Here is a 21,751-nt window from a genome sequence, read left to right as displayed (position 1 = left end):
GCAATGTTTTTGTCTTTTCTTTTGTAATTGTCACATGCACAGGGTACAGTAGGTGTAAAACAGTACAGTGAAATGCTTAACTTGCGAGCTTCTTTACATGATGCAATGGGTTGAATTAATAATGAAATAAGCATGAATCATATCTAGCCAGGTCTCTCGATAAACCACACCATAATGGTCCTTTCATCATTCCAGGGTGGAACTACAATGAATGGCAGGGACTGGGAACGAATCCACGTTCAAGTTACTGCAACCAATCACCATTCACGAAATATGCAGAAGTTGTATTCACAGATAATCCTACACATGAGTACAAACACCAGCGACTGACGGACAGGAGGGCAGATTCATTTTAGTATTATTATTAGCTCGCTGGTAATCTATTAAATATACACATTTGATACAATTTCTACGTGGGTATGGCAGAGGAGGTAACGAAAACCACAGGCGAACTCTCCGTGGGTAAGTAGATAGCATGGTTAGCTAATTTACAGCCATTGTAGCAATGTTGAAAGCATGCGATGTGTTGCATCAGACCGGTGTTGCTAGCTAGCTTTCATAGCACCAATGTCATGATTTAAATAATACATAATTGCATAGCTCAAGCTTATCTTGACTGTCTAGTTAGCTAAAACCAGCTAGTTAAATTACTACGCATCGGTGTGAGCTCTGCTTTTATTTGAGCTTTTTTTTCTCCATTTCTATCGTCCCTGAACCCAAGCATGTGGTAACATGTCCGTGTCACGCTCCTGTTATCTAGCCAACGAGCATCTTGCCTAGCTAGTTTAATCACTGTCATGCTTCATCAGATCTCCAACCTTTGGGTGGGTGAAACAGGCAGCATCGTGGGGTGTCGAATACGGGAGTTTTCATCATGAATGAACATGTCAAACTAGGTTTAGTTAGCTGAAATAACACATTCAGCATCAAGTGTTGAGTGTTTCCACTTCTTCCAGGTGAGATGTATGTGTCTGACAAAGAAGGAAATGACCAGGACGGTGATGGAACAGAGCCGAAGCCTTTCAAGACCTCATTGAGGGTAAGAGGAATCAGTGTTGTGTACACCATGTTTTGTGTTTAATTATGACTCCATTCAACAGAACTGATATGTCTACGTATCTTTGAATCAATCACAGTTAAGTGAATTGCTATATCAACTATTTGATTTCAAAGGCTTTGACATTTGCTGGAAAGGAGCCATTCCCAACCATCTATGTGGACTCTCAGAAGGAAGGAGAGGTACATAGTTAGAAGCATTGAAAACGAAGTCGTTTGGTTTCACTTTCATTTGGTTTCCCCGTGATGATTTCGTTTCCCCTATTTCTCCAGCGTTGGGCAGTGATCTCCAAGACGCAGATGAAAAGTGTGATGAAGTTATTTGCTAGAGAGCAGATGAAGAGCGACTCCAAAGACAAAAAAGAGGTAAGTGGGAGAAATAGTCTGAGTCAGTTTATCCCAAATGGAACCCTATTCCCTATATAGGAAACCTATTTCACCAAATGGAACCCTATTCCTATTCTTCTGGTCAAAGGTAGTGCTCTATGTAGAGAATAGGATTTCTTTTGGGATGTCACTATTATAATTATTCACACAGTCTCGTATTTGGCCATAAACAGTTGTGGCTATCAGTAAAATATTCACAGGCAGCAGTAGCCCATGTGAGCTGCTATTTATGTAAGTTATTTTCAACTTTGATTTAAAGGCAGAGGATTCTGAGAGACGAGAGAAGAACCTGGAAGAAGCGAAGAAAATCACCATTGAGAATGACTCGAGTCTTCCAGAGCCCAAAACGGTCAGATCTACTATATTCTCTTTCGTCAGCATCCTGTCAAACTCATCTTTGTATGTTTTGTATTGTTAAAAAAATGAAATACAAGTAAAGGTTTGGAAATAAGAATCACATCTTTATCTTCCATTGTGTTGAAATGTAGAAATGTAATCAAGCTTTTCCCAACAGGTGAAAATCTTTCAGCTGGAGCCTCTCCGAGGGGAGAGAGTGAAGGTGTTTGGCTGGGTGCACCGAATGAGAAAACAAGGTGAGGGTTGTAGAACGTTGGTTAATGTGTGTCTAACCCAGCAGTTGTCAGCATGCCACAGCACTGTAACTAGCCCATAATGTGCAGGTTGTTTACTAACAGTATATTCTCAGGATTGTAATGCATGCTGTTTTGTCCAGTCTTTTATGTCCAACAATGAAAATTCCCCCAAAAACTAACTTGGGGGGGGGGGGCAGCTGGATGAGAGGAGAGGGGCTTCATGGCTCATAATGTGTTTCTTATTCTCTTTATTTTGTATTTTACCCTTATTTTACTAGGTAAGTTGACTGAGAACACATTGTCTTTCTCTTGCTAGGAAAGAACCTGCTGTTCATTGTGCTGAGAGATGGAACTGGTTTCCTGCAGTGTGTTCTCAACAATAAATTGGTAAAAAAATATATATTTGTTGTCTTAAATAAATGTGTTAATTTCTTTTTTTATTATTACAAAATGGAATAATATGCTTTTTATTTTTTATTATTTGTAAAACTAGTTTTGTTTTTGTCTCCATTATAGTGTCAGTGCTATAATGCCCTGGTGCTGTCCACTGAAAGCACAGTGGCTCTGTATGGGACAGTGAAGCAAGTACCTGAGGGGAAGCAGGTACAGATTCTTCACCTACTTACTTACTTACTTTAATTACCCAGATTAAACTGTCATTTTCTCTCAAACCTTATTTTTAGACCAGGACTAGGCCCAATCTGGTTCTGGGTTAACTGTCCCTTTTCACTCTGACTGTAATTCATGTATTAGATGGTTTGTTATTTTATTGTTAGACCTATGACTGACTAGGATGTCCTCTCTCTTCCTCCTTCTCCAGGCCCCTGGTGGTCATGAGCTGCACTGTGACTTCTGGGAGCTGGTGGGTCTGGCGCCGGCTGGAGGAGCTGACAACCTGCTGAATGAGGAGTCTGATGTTGACGTTCAGCTCAACAACAGACACATGATGATCCGTGGGGAGAACGTGTCCAAGATACTACGGATCCGCTCCACTGTCACACAGTGCTTCAGGGATCACTTCTTCACCCGCGGATACTATGAGGTAAGACTATGTTGAGAAGGATTATTACCACAGCAAGCAAGGTACTTGGAGTCAAACAGATGAGATCTTTAAGGTCAGGGCCCTCCGTAAGGCTCATAAAATCATTTTAGACCCAAGCCACCCCCTTTACCTGGACTTTGAACTACCCCCCTCTGGGCGCAGGTATAGGGCACCCCTCAGCAGGAAAAACACAACTAGACAAACATTTGTGCCAGGTGTGATAACCCTCCTAAATAGCCCGGGCTAATGTTCATATTGGCTCTAAGGCCAGCAAGCTAGTCTTTTTTTTAAATATATATCTTATTTATTTATTTATTATTATATTTTTTCTAGTCTCTTTTTATTGGTATGTAACTGTTATGAAAGTTCTATAGTCAATTTTGTTTTGTATTTAAATGGCACTTTAAATGTGAACATGACACTGCATCAAAACTTCCCCATGGGGACAATAGAGTCAGTAAGTAAGAGTGGGTACACTGTACAAACGTCCTTCTGTTTGAGCTCTTTGAAGCGTGAAACTACCAAAATAAATTGAACACATAAATAGAACATAGTAATATACAGATGCAGTCAAATATATTCTCACCTTTGAATAATTCAGTTTCTTCTAAAAAATAAGTTGAAATTGATAAAAGAATTGTTTCCACATATATTTGATTGATTTTAAACTGCACAGGACCAAGGGAAACACTAAATCACAACCGAAATTGAGATTTTTCTCTTCAAGAAAAAAATAATGTCCTGGACTAAAGTATTCAACATTAAAATGTAATTTGGTTGGAGGCAAAGATTCTCGTTTAACCTTTCTGAACCACCCATCCCGGTATCGGGATAATTGTCATCAGCAACGCTGAATAGCATAGTGCCACAGTCAAATAATATTTCTAAAAAAATATTCATATTCATGAAATCACAAGTGCAATATTGCAAAACACAGCTTAGCCTTTTGTTAATCCACCTGTCGTCTCAGATTTTTAAATTATGTTTTACAGCAAAAGCAATACAAGCGTTTGTGTAAGTTTATCAATCGCTCGACAAAACATTAAGTACACTTAGCATCAGGTAATTTGGTCACAAATCCGAAAAGCAATCAAATTAATCGTTTACCTTTGATGATCTTTGGATGTTTTCACTCACGAGACTCCCAGTTAGACAAATGTTCCTTTTGTTCCATAAAGATTATTTTTATATCCAAATACCTCCGTTCGTTTGGCGCATTATGCTAAAAAATCCACAGGAAAGAGCGGTCACGACAACGCAGACGAAAATTCCAGATAATATCCATAATGTCCACCGAAACATGTCAAACGTTTTTTTATAATCAATCCTCAGGTTGTTTTTCAAATATCTATTCGATAATATATCAACCGGGAGTGTTGGTTTTTCAATAGGACCGGGAGAAACAATGGCCGCCTTTCTCTGTTGCGCAAAACTCACTCTGAGAGCCCCCACCTATCCACTTACGCAATGTGATCGTTCTCGCTCATTTTTCAAAATAAAAGCCTCAAACTGTCTAAATGCTGTTGACACCTTAGGGAAGCCATAGAAAAAGGAATCTGGTTGATATCCCTTTAAATGGGTGATAGGGATGCATAAGAACAGAGAGGTAAAAAAAAAAGAGGCACTTCCTGATTGGATTTTCCTCAGGTTTTCGCTTGCAATATCAGTTCTGTTAAACCCACAGACAATATTTTGACAGTTTTGGAAATTTTAGAGTGTTTTCTATCCTAATCTGACAATTATATGCATATTCTAGTTTCGGGGGCTGAGAAATAGGCCGTTTCAAATGGGTACGTTTTTTAGCCAAAAACGAAAATACTGTCCCCTATACTTAAGAAGTTTTAATGTGTAATTTATCTCATCTGTGGTAAGTTGTAGGTGTCTACAAGGTAAAAATAGCCATTCAACCCGTTTTGAATAGAAATACCTTTCTGCTCCATTGGACTCCATTGTAAAGGACAAGGATGCCAATGTATTGGAGCACATGTGTATCTAAAAGCCTCATCACCTCCATCTTTGCTTATTGTATTTGTTGATGACATCATTAGCTAGGTTTCCATCCAATTGGCGACAGAATATTCTATAATTAACATAAAGAAAATATGCGCATTTTTCCACCAGTGGTGTGTTTCCACCAGACTTGTTGCAGATATAATTCAGTGTCTTAATGACACATTGTACGTTTTCATGTACTGAATAAGAATCAACATTTTCCATCGTATTTCCATCTCTACCGATGGTTTTGTCACAGGCCTACTCTGGTCGTGACAGGTGAGGTCTAGACAACAGCTGGTAGATACAGTGCAGGTAGGCTAGTCTACATGATGACATTATGGATAAGAGAGAGAATGGTTTTATTTGTCAAAACGGCAGTCAAGCATCGATCATCACGTCACCAGAATAAGACCCTGGATATTTATTGGAAAGGAGCATCCAGATCACTGCATTTTCACCACCCTGTGAAGTTCATCATTTATTTAATCTGTAGCCTAATAAACTGCATGGTTTCCCGAGTCCTAGTGGGTGGATCACACGCCATATCATTGCGTGACTCCAAGTTTACGTTGTTTTCATGGTTAATATCAGGATTTGCACATAAAGGTGTTTCCATTTCAATTTCTCACATAATTCATTTTACAGACACATAAAGTTCCCACCATGTCGAACTAACAAATGATCTGTTGGATTTATAAAATTATACTGAAACGATCTGCTTCCATCACAGCTGTTGTGATTTGTTGTTTAATGTGATGTGACTTCATTCACAAAGTGGATGGAAACGTGGTTAGTGGGAAGATTTGAATCTTGAATTGTATATTTTCAGCCTTTTGCATGTATGTAGTTCTGTCTAAATCTGTGATGTTGTATTTGTTCCCCCAAAGGTCACCCCACCCACTCTGGTGCAGACCCAGGTGGAGGGAGGTTCCACCCTGTTCAACCTGAACTACTTTGGGGAGGAAGCGTTCCTGACCCAGTCCTCTCAGCTCTACCTGGAGACCTGCATCCCTGCTTTGGGAGACACCTTCTGTATCGCACAGTCCTACCGCGCAGAGCAGTCCCGCACCCGCAGGCACCTGTCTGAGTGAGTACTGGAATTGTTGTTTTCCTTTGCTGTTTCAAATTGGAGTCATTCTGACAGCAAAACATGACCTTAGGACACCCTCTATTTGTATTTACCTTTTATTTATACAGGTTAGTTTCACTGACAACCTATTCTTCAACAGACACGTTCTAGTGTTTAATTAATAAGGATCAAACCCTTCTTTTCAATTTTCTCCTAAAATGACATACCCAAATCTAACTTCCTGTAGCTCAGGACCTGAAGCAAGGATATGCAAATTATTGATACCATTTGAAAGGAAACACTTTGAAGTTTGTGGAAATGTGAAATTAATGTAGGAGAATATAACACATTAGATCTGGTAAAAGTTAATACAAAGAAAAGAACATGTGTTTTTGTACTTTGAAATGCAAGAGAAGGGCCATAATGTATTATTCCAGCCCAGGTGAAATTTAGATTTTGGCCACTTGATAGCAGCAGTGTATGTGCAAAGTTTTAGACTGATCCAATGAACCATTGCATATATGTTCAAAATGTTGTATCAAGACTGCCCAAATGTGCCTAATTGGTTTATTAATACATTTTCTAGTTAATAATTGTTCACTCTCCTCAAACAATAGCATGGTATTCTTTCACTGTAATAGCTACTGTAAATTGGACAGTGCAGTTAGATTAACAAGAATTTAAACTTTCTGCCCATATCAGACATGTCTATGGGATTTTTGTTTGTTACTTATAACCTCATGCTAATCACATTAGCCTACGTTAGCTCAACCGTTCTGCAGGGGGACACCAATTCCTTAGCGGTTAACATGGGTTATGTAGTTATACTATGTGCCCTCCCTCTGTAGGTACACTCACATAGAGGCAGAGTGCCCCTTCATGACCTATGAGGACCTACTGAGCAGGCTGGAGGATCTGGTGTGTGATGTGGTGGACAGAGTCCTGAAGTCTCCTGCTGCTTCTCTACTCTACCAAGTCAACCCTGTACGTCTGATGTTTCATTGGCAGCTATTAGTTCTCTCTCTTCCCCCCTTTTTCTCTCTGATTGTATGTCCGTCTCTAGCTGTATGTTTTTATCTCTTTCTCGTAGTCTTGTTCACTGAGGTGGATGTATTCTTAAAGGTTTATCTTGAAAGCATGTTTCCTTTTTGAGATTCAAGTTTCCTTGACCTTTTAGAATCCTTGTGTGGTGGTGAAAGGCTAAACATGAGGATAGCACAGTACTAATGTGGCCTGTCTTTTTCCTCTCCTTCCTCCCCAGGACTTCAAGCCCCCTAAGAGGCCCTTCAAGAGGATCAACTACTCTGATGCCATCATCTGGCTTAAGGAGCATGACATCAAAAAGGATGATGGGACCTACTATGAGTTTGGAGAGGTACATTTGACTATGAATAAATGACATTTGTCAATTATAATCACTCCATCTCCCTCAGAAATAATATTTGGACAGTGTCGATCTGTGGTTGTTTGAAGACATTTTTAGGACCGGTTCCAGGACAGATTGAGCCTAGTCCTGGACTACATATTACTTTCAATGGAGAATCTCTGTTGAACCTGTTTGAGTCCATAACTTAGTCTGTGTCCAGGAAACTGATGTAAAGAGAAAAACGGAATGTCCGCTCAGTGTTTAGCTACTCTTCGTCCAGCTCCTGTTACTGTGATGTTATAAAACCCTCTCCCTCCTTTGTTTCAGGACATCCCAGAGGCCCCAGAGAGGCTAATGACTGATGCCATCGGTGAGACCATCCTGCTGTGCCGCTTCCCGGCTGAGATCAAGTCCTTCTACATGCAGCGCTGTCCTGAGGACCGACGCCTCACTGAGTCGGTGAGTCCCTGACCAGCAGAGAGCTTACATCACGGAAACCATGACCTGAAAAACCACACCTCAGAGAAGCCATCATGAACCTTACCCAGGGCCTGATTCCAAAATGTCTCTGGGTTCTGATCTAAGATCCGTTTTGTCCTGTTCGATAATAATGAATAAGAATATGGACAGGGGGGAGCTGACTCTAGATCGGGACTCCTTCTCTGAGAGGAGAATGTGGGCCCTGAAAGACATCCTCATTGTTGTCCCTGCTGCTCCTCTCCCCAGGTGGATGTGCTGATGCCTAACGTTGGAGAGATAGTTGGAGGGTCTATGAGGATCTGGGATGCTGAGGAACTGCTGGAGGGATACAAGAGGGAAGGCATTGACCCAACCCCTTACTACTGGTACACTGACCAGGTATGTACATCTACCCACCCCTCTAATACTGGTACACTGACCAGGTATGTACATCTACCCACCCCTCTAATACTGGTACACTGACCAGGTATGTACATCTACCCACCCCTCTAATACTGGTACACTGACCAGGTATGTACATCTACCCACCCCTCTAATACTGGTACACTGACCAGGTATGTACATGTACCCACCCCTCTAATACTGGTACACTGACCAGGTATGTACATCTACCCACCCCTCTAATACTGGTACACTGACCAGGTATGTACATCTACCCACCCCTCTAATACTGGTACACTGACCAGGTATGTACATCTACCCACCCCTCTAATACTGGTACACTGACCAGGTATGTACATCTACCCACCCCTCTAATACTGGTACACTGACCAGGTATGTACATCTACCCACCCCTCTAATACTGGTACACTGACCAGGTATGAACTCATCCAGGAAGAGAAAATCTGACCTGTAAATCTTATTAATTTCAGCAATAATACACAAGGGGGTGTGCTTCATTGCGATTTTAGTATGGCTGCTGGGGTCATAGGTTAGACACCGTAGTGTTTCCGGAAACTAACTGTTTCATAAAAAGAAATAGAGAATCTGTTAGACATTTTTGATGTTGTGTTTCCTTAATAATGTCCACATTGTGTCTTCTAGAGGAAGTATGGTACCTGTCCCCATGGTGGCTACGGGCTGGGCCTGGAGAGGTTCCTAACCTGGCTGCTGAACAGACACCACATCAGAGACGTGTGTCTCTACCCCCGCTTCATCCAGCGCTGCCGACCCTGAACTACCAACTACCCTGCCCCCTGCTGGAGATGATCACACTGCGCTTCAAGAGACCAAGATGTACATCCCAAATGGCTACCTATTCCCTATATAGTGCTATTTTTTACCAGAGCACTATCCCTGTATAGGGCCCTTATTTTTACCAGGACCAAAGGTGGTGCACTATATAGAGAATAGAGCACCGTTTGGGACAAAGCCCATCCTACTGCACTGCAAAAGGCCAACATACAGGGCTCGAGAACTAAGACAAGAACAATTAATTACACTAACAAATCCCTGCAAATGTAAGATTTGAAAAGTGTTTTCAAACATGAAATTCATGCTGTCCAGCTAATACTATTTGTCTGCCAATAAATGTACACTGCATAAACTGCAATGTCTATCTGGAATGTTCTGTGGGGACACGCATTCTGTTACATCTCTTGTATATTGCGACAAGTTACTGCTCCACTACTGTTGCAATAAACCTGTTAAACATGAAGTCAAAGACAACGGTTAGAATTCGGCACATATTTTCTTGAGTAACTTCCTTCTCTAGACTTGTGTTTTTGTACAGATACATTTCCTTGTACACCAAAGAAAATGGAATATGTATCCAAAACTCACTATGTGTTTGGTGGTTTATAGAACAGAACAGCACCAAAAGTTAGGAGAACACCATGGGCTACTTACTGGACGACAAGGCTAGGGGAATGCACAGCCTCCTACGTCAGAGCACAGGCATGGCTTGTTAACACACATGACAAGTGCTGTTAGTGTGCTTTCTGTCAGTGGCAGTCCTCGGGTGTAGAGGCTGGAAGGAATTTTTACTTGTGAGTACGTAATTTGTTATAAAGACAAATAGGATCCGCTGACTGGATCAAAGCACTAATAGAAGTATAGAAATCCCCCATTTTTAAACGTTTTTTTGGATGGGCGAGTCGGCTCATTCAATGTAAGTGGATGGTAGCTAGCTACTTTTTTGCTAATTTTAGCGAGCTAGCTATACAGATAACGTTAGCTGGTAATGCTGGAGTTGGTTAGCTAGCAAATTAGCATCACGAGAACACGAACACAGAAGTTAACTTTATCTTTGACATGCATTTGCTGGCTATTTAGCTAACAGCCAAATGCTAACTTCTGTTGCACACTACCCATGCCCTTTACCACACTCGCTAGCTAGTCAGCTAACTTGTTATTTTGCCCATCTTAATCTTTTCTTTTTATTGGCCAGTCTGAGATATGGCTTTTTCTTTGCAACTCTGCCTAGAAGGCCAGCATCCCGGAGTCGCTTCTTTACTGTTGACGTTGAGACTGGTGTTTTGCCTCAAGGCGCCTAAGTATACGTCACTAATTCAGAGCCAATAGCGAGCCTTATCTCGTCTTCTCACGCTTGAGCCTAGCTAGCTGGCTAGTGTATGTAACGATGGCAACTGCAGAGTAACCGAGGACGATGTGGTGGCTAAGTTGTTAGCATCGCCCTTTTCAAGACTAACTTTTAATGAAAAGTTAAATATTGTACAGACCGGGCGACCAACTCCTGCACTGCCTGATTTGGTGCAACGATGAAAGAGTTTTGAAAGCGTTTTCAAGTTATTAATTATGAGCGCTATCCGTGGATAACCGGCTGTGAGCTGATTAAAAAGCTTTACTGTTAGAATTGCCTACTCTTCAGTACCGATAATAGCTCAACCTGGACGACTGGGTTCAAAGATTTAGCCTGTTTGACAAAGTCAGCACTTCGACAACCAAAACTCATCTTCATACCTGCGAGCTACTGTGAGTTTAAAAACATTTGGGGAAACAAGAGTAGACCTTCTTGACGAGCAGTGGCGCAATGAGACACTTGTTCCCAATGATAAAGTCAGACACAACAGGACGATTCTATAGCGCCTTATTCATACGGTTGTGTTTTTAGGCAAGCAAGAATTCGTTTTCAGATGACATGATGAGGGTAAAGAATCAGCTAATAAGGGTAACTACTTGGAAATATTGGATTTCTTGGCTGAGTATGACAGTACGTTAAACGGCCATTTAGCTACGGCTACTGTGTTCACAGGCACTTCCAGCAAAATCCTAAATGACCTGATATACGCGGTCGCGAATATAATGACAGATGTCATGGAGGAAGAATTGAAGAAAACCCCCTTTGTGACCATCATGGTTGACGAGACGACAGACATCAGCAATGTAGGCCAAATGTCTTGTGTTGCGTTACACTACCGATGGTGGTGTGAAGGAAAGGTTTTTCAAATTTGAGGCTGAAAGCTGAAGACCGATATCTTATTAACTGGGCTTGCGTGTGGACTTCCATTTACAATTACAAGATGACAGACTGAATTGGATTGATTAAGTTAAGTTTAGGAAACCCAAAAAGCGTTTTGACCATTCTAACCCAAGTCCCTGACCGGAACATTTAAGGCAAAGGTAGGTAAAAAAAAACGTTAACAAATTCAGTTCTGGGTTAAATTAACGGGTTAAATTAACGTCTTTATAGTTTTTAAGGTCGCTTGAGATGTACTGCTGGAAAAGTATTTACTGCTGTTTCATTTAAGGTTGATGGAAATCACAAGTTTGAAGACTTCGAAAATTAGCTTTGACGTATATGACATTTGTTTAAGGGGAATTCATTTGATATTTGAATGAATAAGATTACTGTTGTAATTTAGTAGACTCGTTTAGACTTCCCTACATTTTAAAAGATCTACAAACTGCTGAAATTATAACTTGGCTACTGACTGAAGGAGTTGTGAGTGATTTCCAACAATACCATTTTCTGTCTGCCTGTTTGTTGTAGCAGTGTTGTAACCACTAACCTTTGCTTTCACAGCACTAGCGGTAAACTGATTCCTGGTTTTTAAGTGAGTTGATGTGTTGTAATAATACCTGAACTCTCGGGAACTGAATTTAAGTAGTGAGAATTGAGTTAACTGATTTGATCTAAGAGTTGACTGCTGTTAAATAAATGTGGATACCGTTGAAGAACTCAACAAAGAGGGGTACACCAGTAATTAATGTGTGGACGCACACAATAACAGAACGATTGTGATGAAATGAGTGCATAGTGAATTAATGTTTAACACTGATCTCACCCGTGGCCACAAGATGGCGATGAAGGACAAGATACAGTGGATTCCTGAGGGTTTGCAGGAAGTTGACAAATTGACACAGTTCTGACCACTTCTCCTTGTTTAGGTTTTGCCGGATCATTCTAAACCATTTAATCTATTGGTGTTTGAAAAAAAAAAAATAATAATAATGGTTTTATGTCATCTGTCCTTCTACAGGATCACAGTGGGAAGCAGCAGTTCTAAGAGACTTGACAGTGTGGTGTGTTGCCTCAGAGCTGTAATAATGTCAATGTACCACGTCCCTACCAACTGACGATGATGGTGAGCCCTATGATTGTGCCGTCCTAGTTGACCACGCCCCGATTTATCTTTAATGAATGCTGATTAGAACTAGTTTTTTTATTTTTTTTATTAAAATGTTAACCTTTATTTAACTAGGCAAGTCAGTTAAGAACAAATTCTTATTTACAATGACAGCCTACCGGGGAACAGTGGGTTAACTGCCTTGTTCAGGGGAAGAACGACAGATTTTGACCTTGTCTGCTCGAGGATTCGATCCAGCAACCTTTCGGTTACTGGCCCAACGCTCTAACCACTATCTGCCGCTACAAAAATCACCTCAACCTAATAGAGCATTTATTTTGCCTAAGGATAAAAACTGTTACGATTTCTACTGACAAATCCCCAGGTATGCATTTGTAGTTGGGGATGACTTCGGTACATTCTGGAAGCAGTGTGGGTTCCTCATTTGGTAAGACATTCTAAATGGGCTGAAAACTGGGAGGTTATTTTTGTTGCATTTCCTGTCTCTGTTAAAGAAAAAATCCCTACAGGATGTTTCTTATCTACAATCAGATGCAGGGTCCGGGGAAGTGAGATTGACGAAAGAAAGGTTCTTGGCTCCCGGTTTTTCTGTGTTTGCAGAATAATTTTGTGCAAAAATGTGTAAACACCTTTTCCACAGAACAGATTGACCCTGATGGGCTGTGAAGACCAAATGGTAAGCTACTGTACTGCACTTAACAATGTTCTGAAAGTAGAGGTCGACCGATTTATAATTTTTCGATACCGATTATTGGAGGACCAAAAAAAGCCGATACCTATTAATCGACCGAAAAAAGAAAAGAAAAAAAATATTTTTATTTTTATTATTATTATTTTATTTTTTGTAATTTAATATTAATTTTTTGATCCTCCAAAGGAGGACCAATTTTTGGGGTCCTTTATATATTATATACAGTGGGGCAAAAAAGTATTTAGTCAGCCACCAATTGTGCAAGTTCTCCCACTTAAAAAGATGAGAGAGGCCTGTAATTTTCATCATAGGTACACTTCAACTATGACAGACAAAATGAGGGAAAAAAATCCAGAAAATCACATTGTAGGATTTTTAATGAATTTATTTGCAAATTATGGTGGAAAATAAGTATTTGGTCAATAACAAAAGTTTATCTCAATACTTTGTTATATACCCTTTGTTGGCAATGACAGAGGTCAAATGTTTTCTGTAAGTCTTCACAAGGTTTTCACACACTGTTGCTGTTATTTTGGCCCATTCCTCCATGCAGATGTCCTCTAGAGCAGTGATGTTTTGGGGCTGTTGCTGGGCAACACGAACTTTCAACTCCCTCCAAAGATTTTCTATGGGGTTGAGATCTGGAGACTGGCTAGGCCACTCCAGGACCTTGAAATGCTTCTTACGAAGCCACTCCTTCGTTGCCCGGGCTGTGTGTTTGGGATCATTGTCATGCTGAAAGACCCAGCCACGTTTCATCTTCAATGCCCTTGCTGATGGAAGGAGGTTTTCACTCAAAATCTCACGATACATGGCCCCATTCATTCTTTCCTTTACACGGATCAGTCGTCCTGGTCCCTTTGCAGAAAAACAGCCCCAAAGCATGATGTTTCCACCCCCATGCTTCACAGTAGGTATGGTGTTCTTTGGATGCAACTCAGCATTCTTTGTCCTCCAAACACAACGAGTTGAGTTTTTACCAAAAAGTTATATTTTGGTTTCATCTGACCATATGACATTCTCCCAATCTTCTTCTGGATCATCCAAATGCTCTCTAGCAAACTTCAGATGGGCCTGGACATGTACTGGCTTAAGCAGGGGGACACGTCTGGCACTGCAGGATTTGAGTCCCTGGCGGCGTAGTGTGTTACTGATGGTAGGCTTTGTTACTTTGGTCCCAGCTCTCTGCAGGTCATTCACTAGGTCCCCCCGTGTGGTTCTGGGATTTTTGCTCACCGTTCTTGTGATCATTTTGACCCCACGGGGTGAGATCTTGCGTGGAGCCCCAGATCGAGGGAGATTATCAGTGGTCTTGTATGTCTTCCATTTCCTAATAATTGCTCCCACAGTTGATTTCTTCAAACCAAGCTGCTTACCTATTGCAGATTCAGTCTTCCCAGCCTGGTGCAGGTCTACAATTTTGTTTCTGGTGTCCTTTGACAGCTCTTTGGTCTTGGCCATAGTGGAGTTTGGAGTGTGACTGTTTGAGGTTGTGGACAGGTGTCTTTTATATCAAATAAATCAAATTTTATTTGTCACATACACATGGTTAGCAGATGTTAGTGCGAGTGTAGCGAAATGCTTGTGCTTCTAGTTCCGACAATGCAGTAATAACCAACAAGTAATCTAACCTAACAATTCCACAACTACTTCCTTATACACACAAGTGTAAAGGGATAAAGAATATGTACATATGAACATATGCTCTACAGGTGAATTACAGGAGAAGGTGATTCTCTCAATCCAGTCCCTGAGGAGAATAGACGGGAAGCAGCCCCGTTGGGAGGGGCCATACCAAGTACTCCTGCTGACAGTCTTCGCAGTGAGAATAGCTGAAAGAGCTACCTGGGGCATATCACACATTGCAGGAGGGTAAGACACACTGACACTGCCGAACAATCACAGTGTTAGGAGAAGAACCAAAACCAATAAGGTTCGGGGGTCACCTCTCTAACGAAGATTCCCTGACCCCGCCCTGTCCTCCCTGTGTGCGTTCATAGAAGTTAAAATGTGGGCTGGCCTCTAGATGATGATATGTTCTCCGGGAAAGGGTGGGGCTTTACAGGAGTGCTGATTGGTCTGAGCTGTCTTATTATGGGAACAATATTCCTAAATACACCATGACCCATCCGAGAATGCAGAAGGTGTTAACTTGACCCATAGTTTAGACGATGAGGATTTTGTATTAACCAAGCATAAGAGATCACTTGTTCTGGATAAACAGGAAGTTAGAGTGGAGATTGGGAAGGATGTCTCAATGGAGCTTTATGTAGACCAAATGGGGTCTCTGACTCCTTGGCAGTCTAGGACTATGAGCCATTATGGAATATATCTGTGCAGGTCCCCGTGTAGTTCATGGACACAGGTCATAGCTCACACAGAGAGAGAGGGTTATATAAATCCACATACCCAGTATGGACGGAGGTGGAGTATAGTGAAGGTGAGGGTTTTTGACTGCAATCCGAAGCGAGAGAAGTATTGCATAAAGGTAATGAAAGAGGATCTAGGGTTATGGTATGTTGGATTTGACCAGGTTTTGGTTGATACCCTAGTGCCATTCCGGGTAGAGGAGGTTAGGGCAGGTGATAGCTCTATAGTCAGCCAGAATACAAGCAGAGCCCCTGACAAAACAGATACTGACAGCAGAGTAGTCCAGAGTCAAGGACCGGTGCGGATATACACAACAAGATCTTAAGGAAGTGATTGAGGTGGAAACTGGTTATGGGGATTCTAACCTATGGTTAGAATGGATTCAGTATACAGCCAGATCAGTAGCGAAAGAAGAAGGTTATGCCTGCGCCACAGCAAAACCTCAGTTGACAACCATTCTCTTTCCATTTGATGGAATTGATACACCCAGGGGAATGGCCTGTATTCCATCAAATGGAAAGGGAAAGCTGTTCATGAAGGCAGGGAAGCCAGACAATGACAGTTGCATTGATCTGCATTATCTGTATCCCCATGTGCCCATTACATCCAGACTTCCCCCTTTCACAGTTACAGGAGGATATTATTATTGTAGGGCTCACTACATCACACACGAATGGGACGTAGGGGAAGTAAGAACATGCAATAGGACAGAGAATGTTACAACCGACAAGACAATGAGGGACCTGACTGGCAGATGAAAAGGCCTAGAGCGGATCTCTGGTGGGTTGTGGAGGGGTGACGCTGTGGCCTGACCTTCCTACCAATTGGACCGGTAGTTGTGCAGTTAGGCATGCCCTTCACCCTTATCAAACACGAGGACCTAGAGCCAGGTAGAAGAGAGAGAAGGAGTGATCCGTCTGGATCTTTTGACAATAGAATTTACATAGGATAGTATTGGATATGTTACTGGCTGAAAAGGTGGTGTGTGTGATATTCGGAGTAGAATGTTGTACCTTCGTCCCAAATAACACAGCTCCAGACGGATCAGTGACCAAGGCCCTGGCTGGTTTAACTAGCAGAAATGTCTGGGGTAGATACTTCTCGGACGAGTTGGTTTGACAGTGTGTTTGGGAAATGGAAAAATGTCATGATCACTGTGTTGTGGGCAATCTTCACCTGTGTGACTGTGTTAGTTTTGTGCGGATGTTGCGTGAGAGGTCTAATTTCCAGGACTCTGGAGAAATCGATGACGCAACAGATTTTTAATGTTTAGGTTTCTTCTTGTATTTATGTTTAGACTGTTCACTGTTCTTTGATGAAGATTATAACGAGAATCCTGATAAGAAGAGTGATGATTCTGATGTAGGCCTAGAACAGTCATTGTAAATACATATATTGGTCTTTGTGTGGTTGATTTTGGATATAATTGATATTTCTTATAAAAATAGATGTGCGATTGTGTGTATAATATTTAGTCATAGGGTGGATTGTTATGGGTTTTTTATGAATAATGACTAAATTATGTATACATTTAACGTAGAACTATAACTAACAGGATTCTACCCTGTCACTGTATGATTGTATGAAATGTATTAGAATCAGAAATCTAAATCTGATGTTTGTAGTTTTAGTCAGAACTAGTACAAGGACTTTTTGTTCCTTTCTAGTGTGTAAGCAGGGTGCAAGTGTGAGACAATGTATGAGATAAGAGGAGCTATCGACAGACAAGCTGTACTACTGTGTTCCTTACAGGACATTCTGTCCCCACCCAGGGAGGGGAGAGACCTTGGCCTTGTAGTAGATTGTATAACAGGTGACAGGCAAATCTATGAGTAGGAGAAGACTTGTGAACTATATTGTCATTGTTTCTGAGAGGAGGGACATTTATGACGAAATGTCTCGTAAATAAATCTGCTGACTAAGTAGACTGGCCTCTGTCTGTTTCGTTTTAATAAGAACCTTACAAATTCTTAGTAACAGACAAGATTATTTTAATTGAATTGGTTCATGAACATGAGAACAAAATTCTCCTAACAATCATGCAACTGTGTCTGACCATTGTTTTAGCCATTGATTTTGCTGCTCATCCTCATGTACCAGTGTTTTATAACTGGTAACAAATTCAAGGTCACATGTGATGTTAACTGTTGCCATGACCAGGGCCATAATGCAGGAAGTGAAGGATGAGCTACCTGTTACTGCTGATGACAGTGATGTTTGACCTGTTGCAAATGCGTCTGTTGTAGACAAGAGGTTTTGCTCTCACCAGGGCGGGTCAGTGGGAGTGGAACTGAACGCCCAGACTCTGTGATTGCCAGGTGTTCTCTCCTAAACTGAGAGCTTTGCACTCCAGTATCTCTACTTGCACATTCATCTTCTGCACATCTACCATTCCAGTTGAATTGTTATTTTGTAATTACTTCGCCACCATGGCCTATTTATTGCCTTAACTCCCTTATCTTACCTCATTTGCACTCACTGTATATAGACTTATTGTTTTCTTTTGTTCTACTGTATTATTGACTGTATGTTTTGTTTAATTCCATGTGTAACTCGGTGTTGATGTACAGTGGGGAGAACAAGTATTTGATACACTGCCGATTTTGCAGGTTTTCCTACTTACAACGCATGTAGAGGTCTGTAATTTTTATCATAGGTACACTTCAACTGTGAGAGACGGAATCTAAAACAAAAATCCAGAAAATCACATTGTATAATTTTTAAGTAATTAATTTGCATTTTATTGCATGACATAAGTATTTGATACATCAGAAAAGCAGATCTTAATATTTGGTACAGAAACCTCTGTTTGCAAATACACAGAGCAAACGTTTCCTGTAGTTCTTGACCAGGTTTGCACACACTGCAGCAGGGATTTTGGCCCACTCCTCCATACAGACCTTCTCCAGATCCTTCAGGTTTCGGGGCTGTCGCTGGGCAATACGGACTTTCAGCTCCCTCCAAAGATTTTCTATTGGGTTCAGGTCTGGAGACTGGCTAGGCCACTCCAGGACCTTGAGATGTTTCTTACGGAGCCACTCCTTAGTTGCCCTGGCTGTGTGTTTCGGGTTGTTGTCATGCTGGAAGACCCAGCCACGACCCATCTTCAATGTTCTTACTGAGGGAAGGAGGTTGTTGGCCAAGATCTCGCGATACATGGCCCAATCCATCCTCCCCTCAATACGGTGCAGTCGTCCTGTCCCCTTTGCAGAAAAGCATCCCCAAAGAATGATGTTTCCACCTCCATGCTTCACGGTTGGGATGGTGTTCTTGGGGTTGTACTCATCCTTCTTCTTCCTCCAAACACGGCGAGTAGAGTTTAGACCAAAAAGCTCTATTTTTGTCTCATCAGACCACATGACCTTCTCCCATTCCTCCTCTGGATCATCCAGATGGTCATTGGCAAACTTCAGACGGGCCTGGACATGCGCTGGCTTGAGCAGGGGGTCCTTGCGTGCACTGCAGGATTTTAATCCATGACGGCGTAGTGTGTTACTAATGGTTTTCTTTGAGACTGTGGTCCCAGCTCTCTTCAGGTCATTGGGCAGGTCCTGCCATGTAGTTCTGGGCTGATCCCTCACCTTCCTCATGATCATTGATGCCCCACGAGGTGAGATCTTGCATGGAGCCCCAGACCGAGGGTGATTGACCGTCATCTTGAACTTCTTCCATTTTCTAATAATTGCGCCAACAGTTGTTGCCTTCTCACCAAGCTGCTTGCCTATTGTCCTGTAGCCCATCCCAGCCTTGTGCAGGTCTACAATTTTATCCCTGATGTCCTTACACAGCTCTCTGGTCTTGGCCATTGTGGAGAGGTTGGCGTCTGTTTGATTGAGTGTGTGGACAGGTGTCTTTTATACAGGTAACGAGTTCAAACAGGTGCAGTTAATACAGGTAATGAGTGGAGAACAGGAGGGCTTCTTAAAGAAAAACTAACAGGTCTGTGAGAGCCGGAATTCTTACTGGTTGGTAGGTGATCAAATACTTATGTCATGCAATAAAATGCAAATTAATTACTTAAAAATTATACAATGTGATTTTCTGGATTTTTGTTTTAGATTCCGTCTCTCACAGTTGAAGTGTACCTATGATAAAAATTACAGACCTCTACATGCTTTGTAAGTAGGAAAACTTGCAAAATCGGCAGTGTATCAAATACTTGTTCTCCCCACTGTATGTGTCGAACTGCTTTGCTTTATCTTGGCCAGAGGTCACCGTTGTAAATGAGAACTTGTTCTCAACTGGCCTGTCTGGTTAAATAAAGGTTTTAAGCTCAGTGGCACAAGAGAAGCCATTTTACAAAGGCAATGTACTGGTGTGAGAACGTCCTGTCCTACAATTTAATATTTTGCGTTGGTGAACTTCTGCTTAGATTATGACATAATTAACTTACGTTATGAACTCTCACATGCACTGCTTTAGGCATTCATTGTTTGCTCGTTGACGTCTATGAAGAGACGGCATCGAATCGTATAAACTGTATGTATCCTTGGGGTTTGTGCAGGCGACTCGGTATCATGACCTCAGAACAATTGGCAGAATGCCCAGAATATGTTTTTTTTTTTTTAGAGGAGACAGTGCTCAGTTTCTTGGGAGGCGAAGCACGCGCGATAACGACCAATCACAATGCAGGAACCCATCCAGTGAATTATTTACTGGCTTTATATGCTTCTTGCTTCATGAACAATGTAGGCACTATGTGGAGATGAAGAATTCAATAACCCAGAGGAAGGTTATTTACTGTGGAAGATGTCCATCTGGAAGCCTTTCTATTTTCGTCTTTACATACGGTGTGAATTTGTCTCATTATTTTATAGAAGATTCAATCTTCTAAGAGGGGAATGTGAGAGAAAATAAATAACAACGTAATTTTCCGTGATTTGTTTAATATCAATAGTTTACAATGAATATGCTTAACAATATTAGAGACGTTTTTTTTGTGCCAATGATGTGCTTCTGAGGAAAGGATGGTTCATCTCTTCCACACTCACTGGTCTAGACGTGTGGTCAGGGACATGGGATAGAGATCAGCTGGTCTAGGCGTGTAGTCAAGGTCATGGGATAGAGATCAGCTGGTCTAGGCGTGTAGTCAAGGTCATGGGATAGAGATCAGCTGGTCTAGACGTGTAGTCAGGGACATGGGATAGAGATCAGCTGGTCTAGACGTGTAGTCAGGGACATGGGATAGAGATCAGCTGGTCTAGACGTGTAGTCAAGGTCATGGGATAGAGATCAGCTGGTCTAGACGTGTAGTCAAGGTCATGGGATAGAGATCAGCTGGTCTAGACGTGTAGTCAAGGTCATGGGATAGAGATCAGCTGGTCTAGACGTGTAGTCAAGGTCATGGGATAGAGATCAGCTGGTCTAGACGTGTAGTCAAGGTCATGGGATAGAGATCAGCTGGTCTAGACGTGTAGTCAAGGTCATGGGATAGAGATCAGCTGGTCTAGACGTGTAGTCAAGGTCATCGGATAGAGATCAGCTGGTCTGGACGTGTAGTCAAGGTCATGGGATAGAGATCAGCTGGTCTAGACGTGTAGTCAAGGTCATGGGATAGAGATCAGCTGGTCTAGACGTGTAGTCAAGGTCATGGGATAGAGATCAGCTGGTCTAGACGTGTAGTCAAGGTCATCGGATAGAGATCAGCTGGTCTAGGCGTGTAGTCAAGGTCATGGGATAGAGATCAGCTGGTCTAGACGTGTAGTCAGGGACATGGGATAGAGATCAGCTGGTCTAGACGTGTGGTCAAGGTCATGGGATAGAGATCAGCTGGTCTAGACGTGTAGTCAAGGACATGGGATAGATAAGCTTGAGGAACAGATAGACCTGTATTGTTTCAATGTCTCGTTGCTTCTGTGTAACCTGGTCACGCGGTATAAGACAAAGAGCCTATGAGTAGAGACCACAGTTCTTCAGCCCATCCTGTTCTTTTACTGTCTTCCAAGGGCAACAGCTGTGGGGAGATAGAAGAGAACGGAGGCTAGCTTGGTAGAGAAGGGGAGTAAAACGGAACTGCCGTTATCACTTGTTTGTGCGCTATGACCGGATACACAAGAAGAAAACAAGGAAGCTTGTGATATCTTGATCTGATGATGTCATGACTAAGCAGTTCCTGGGTTTCCATGTAAACTCTGCCTCTGTATTATTCCAGC

General features: G+C 41.8%; 1 protein-coding gene and 1 long non-coding RNA gene across 4 annotated transcripts; both read left to right on the top strand.

The window, feature by feature from the left end:
* The first annotated feature begins 188 nt into the window (after positions 1 to 188).
* LOC139544414 (asparagine--tRNA ligase, cytoplasmic-like) lies at positions 189 to 9,540 on the top strand. 2 transcript variants are annotated; one of them, XM_071351470.1, is made up of 15 exons: positions 189 to 462; positions 957 to 1,039; positions 1,174 to 1,239; positions 1,330 to 1,422; positions 1,703 to 1,792; positions 1,958 to 2,036; positions 2,353 to 2,423; positions 2,553 to 2,639; positions 2,857 to 3,078; positions 5,961 to 6,160; positions 6,991 to 7,126; positions 7,404 to 7,517; positions 7,836 to 7,967; positions 8,235 to 8,366; positions 9,033 to 9,540. In XM_071351470.1, the coding sequence occupies exons 1-15, from the start codon at positions 420 to 422 to the stop codon at positions 9,162 to 9,164; spliced, it is 1,680 nt and encodes a 559-aa protein (XP_071207571.1). In that variant the 5' UTR covers positions 189 to 419; the 3' UTR covers positions 9,165 to 9,540. The 2 variants fall into 2 exon arrangements, with proteins under 2 accessions (XP_071207571.1, XP_071207572.1); XM_071351471.1 differs by lacking the exons at positions 1,174 to 1,239; positions 1,330 to 1,422 and having other exon boundaries at positions 263 to 462.
* An 898-nt stretch (positions 9,541 to 10,438) lies between these two features.
* Positions 10,439 to 17,524, top strand: LOC139544413 (uncharacterized). 2 transcript variants are annotated; one of them, XR_011668865.1, is made up of 3 exons: positions 10,439 to 11,570; positions 12,431 to 13,214; positions 14,942 to 17,524. It is a non-coding gene; the product is annotated as an uncharacterized lncRNA (long non-coding RNA). The 2 variants fall into 2 exon arrangements; XR_011668864.1 differs by having other exon boundaries at positions 12,431 to 17,524.
* The last annotated feature ends 4,227 nt before the right edge of the window (positions 17,525 to 21,751 follow it).

Source organism: Salvelinus alpinus, chromosome 18 (genome assembly GCF_045679555.1).
Source record: "Salvelinus alpinus chromosome 18, SLU_Salpinus.1, whole genome shotgun sequence".
NCBI lineage: Eukaryota > Metazoa > Chordata > Actinopteri > Salmoniformes > Salmonidae > Salvelinus > Salvelinus alpinus.
Note: the sequence above shows the minus strand (reverse complement) of the source record. Positions and strands in the feature narration are given on the sequence as shown.

Coding starts and splice junctions, on each gene's coding strand:
- LOC139544414 (XM_071351470.1), top strand. CDS start 420: ATGGCAGAGGAGGTAACGAAAACCACAGGCGAACTCTCCGTGG. Junction 1,040..1,173: donor CTTTCAAGACCTCATTGAGG/GTAAGAGGAATC, acceptor TTGATTTCAAAG/GCTTTGACATTTGCTGGAAA. Junction 2,640..2,856: donor AAGTACCTGAGGGGAAGCAG/GTACAGATTCTT, acceptor CTCCTTCTCCAG/GCCCCTGGTGGTCATGAGCT.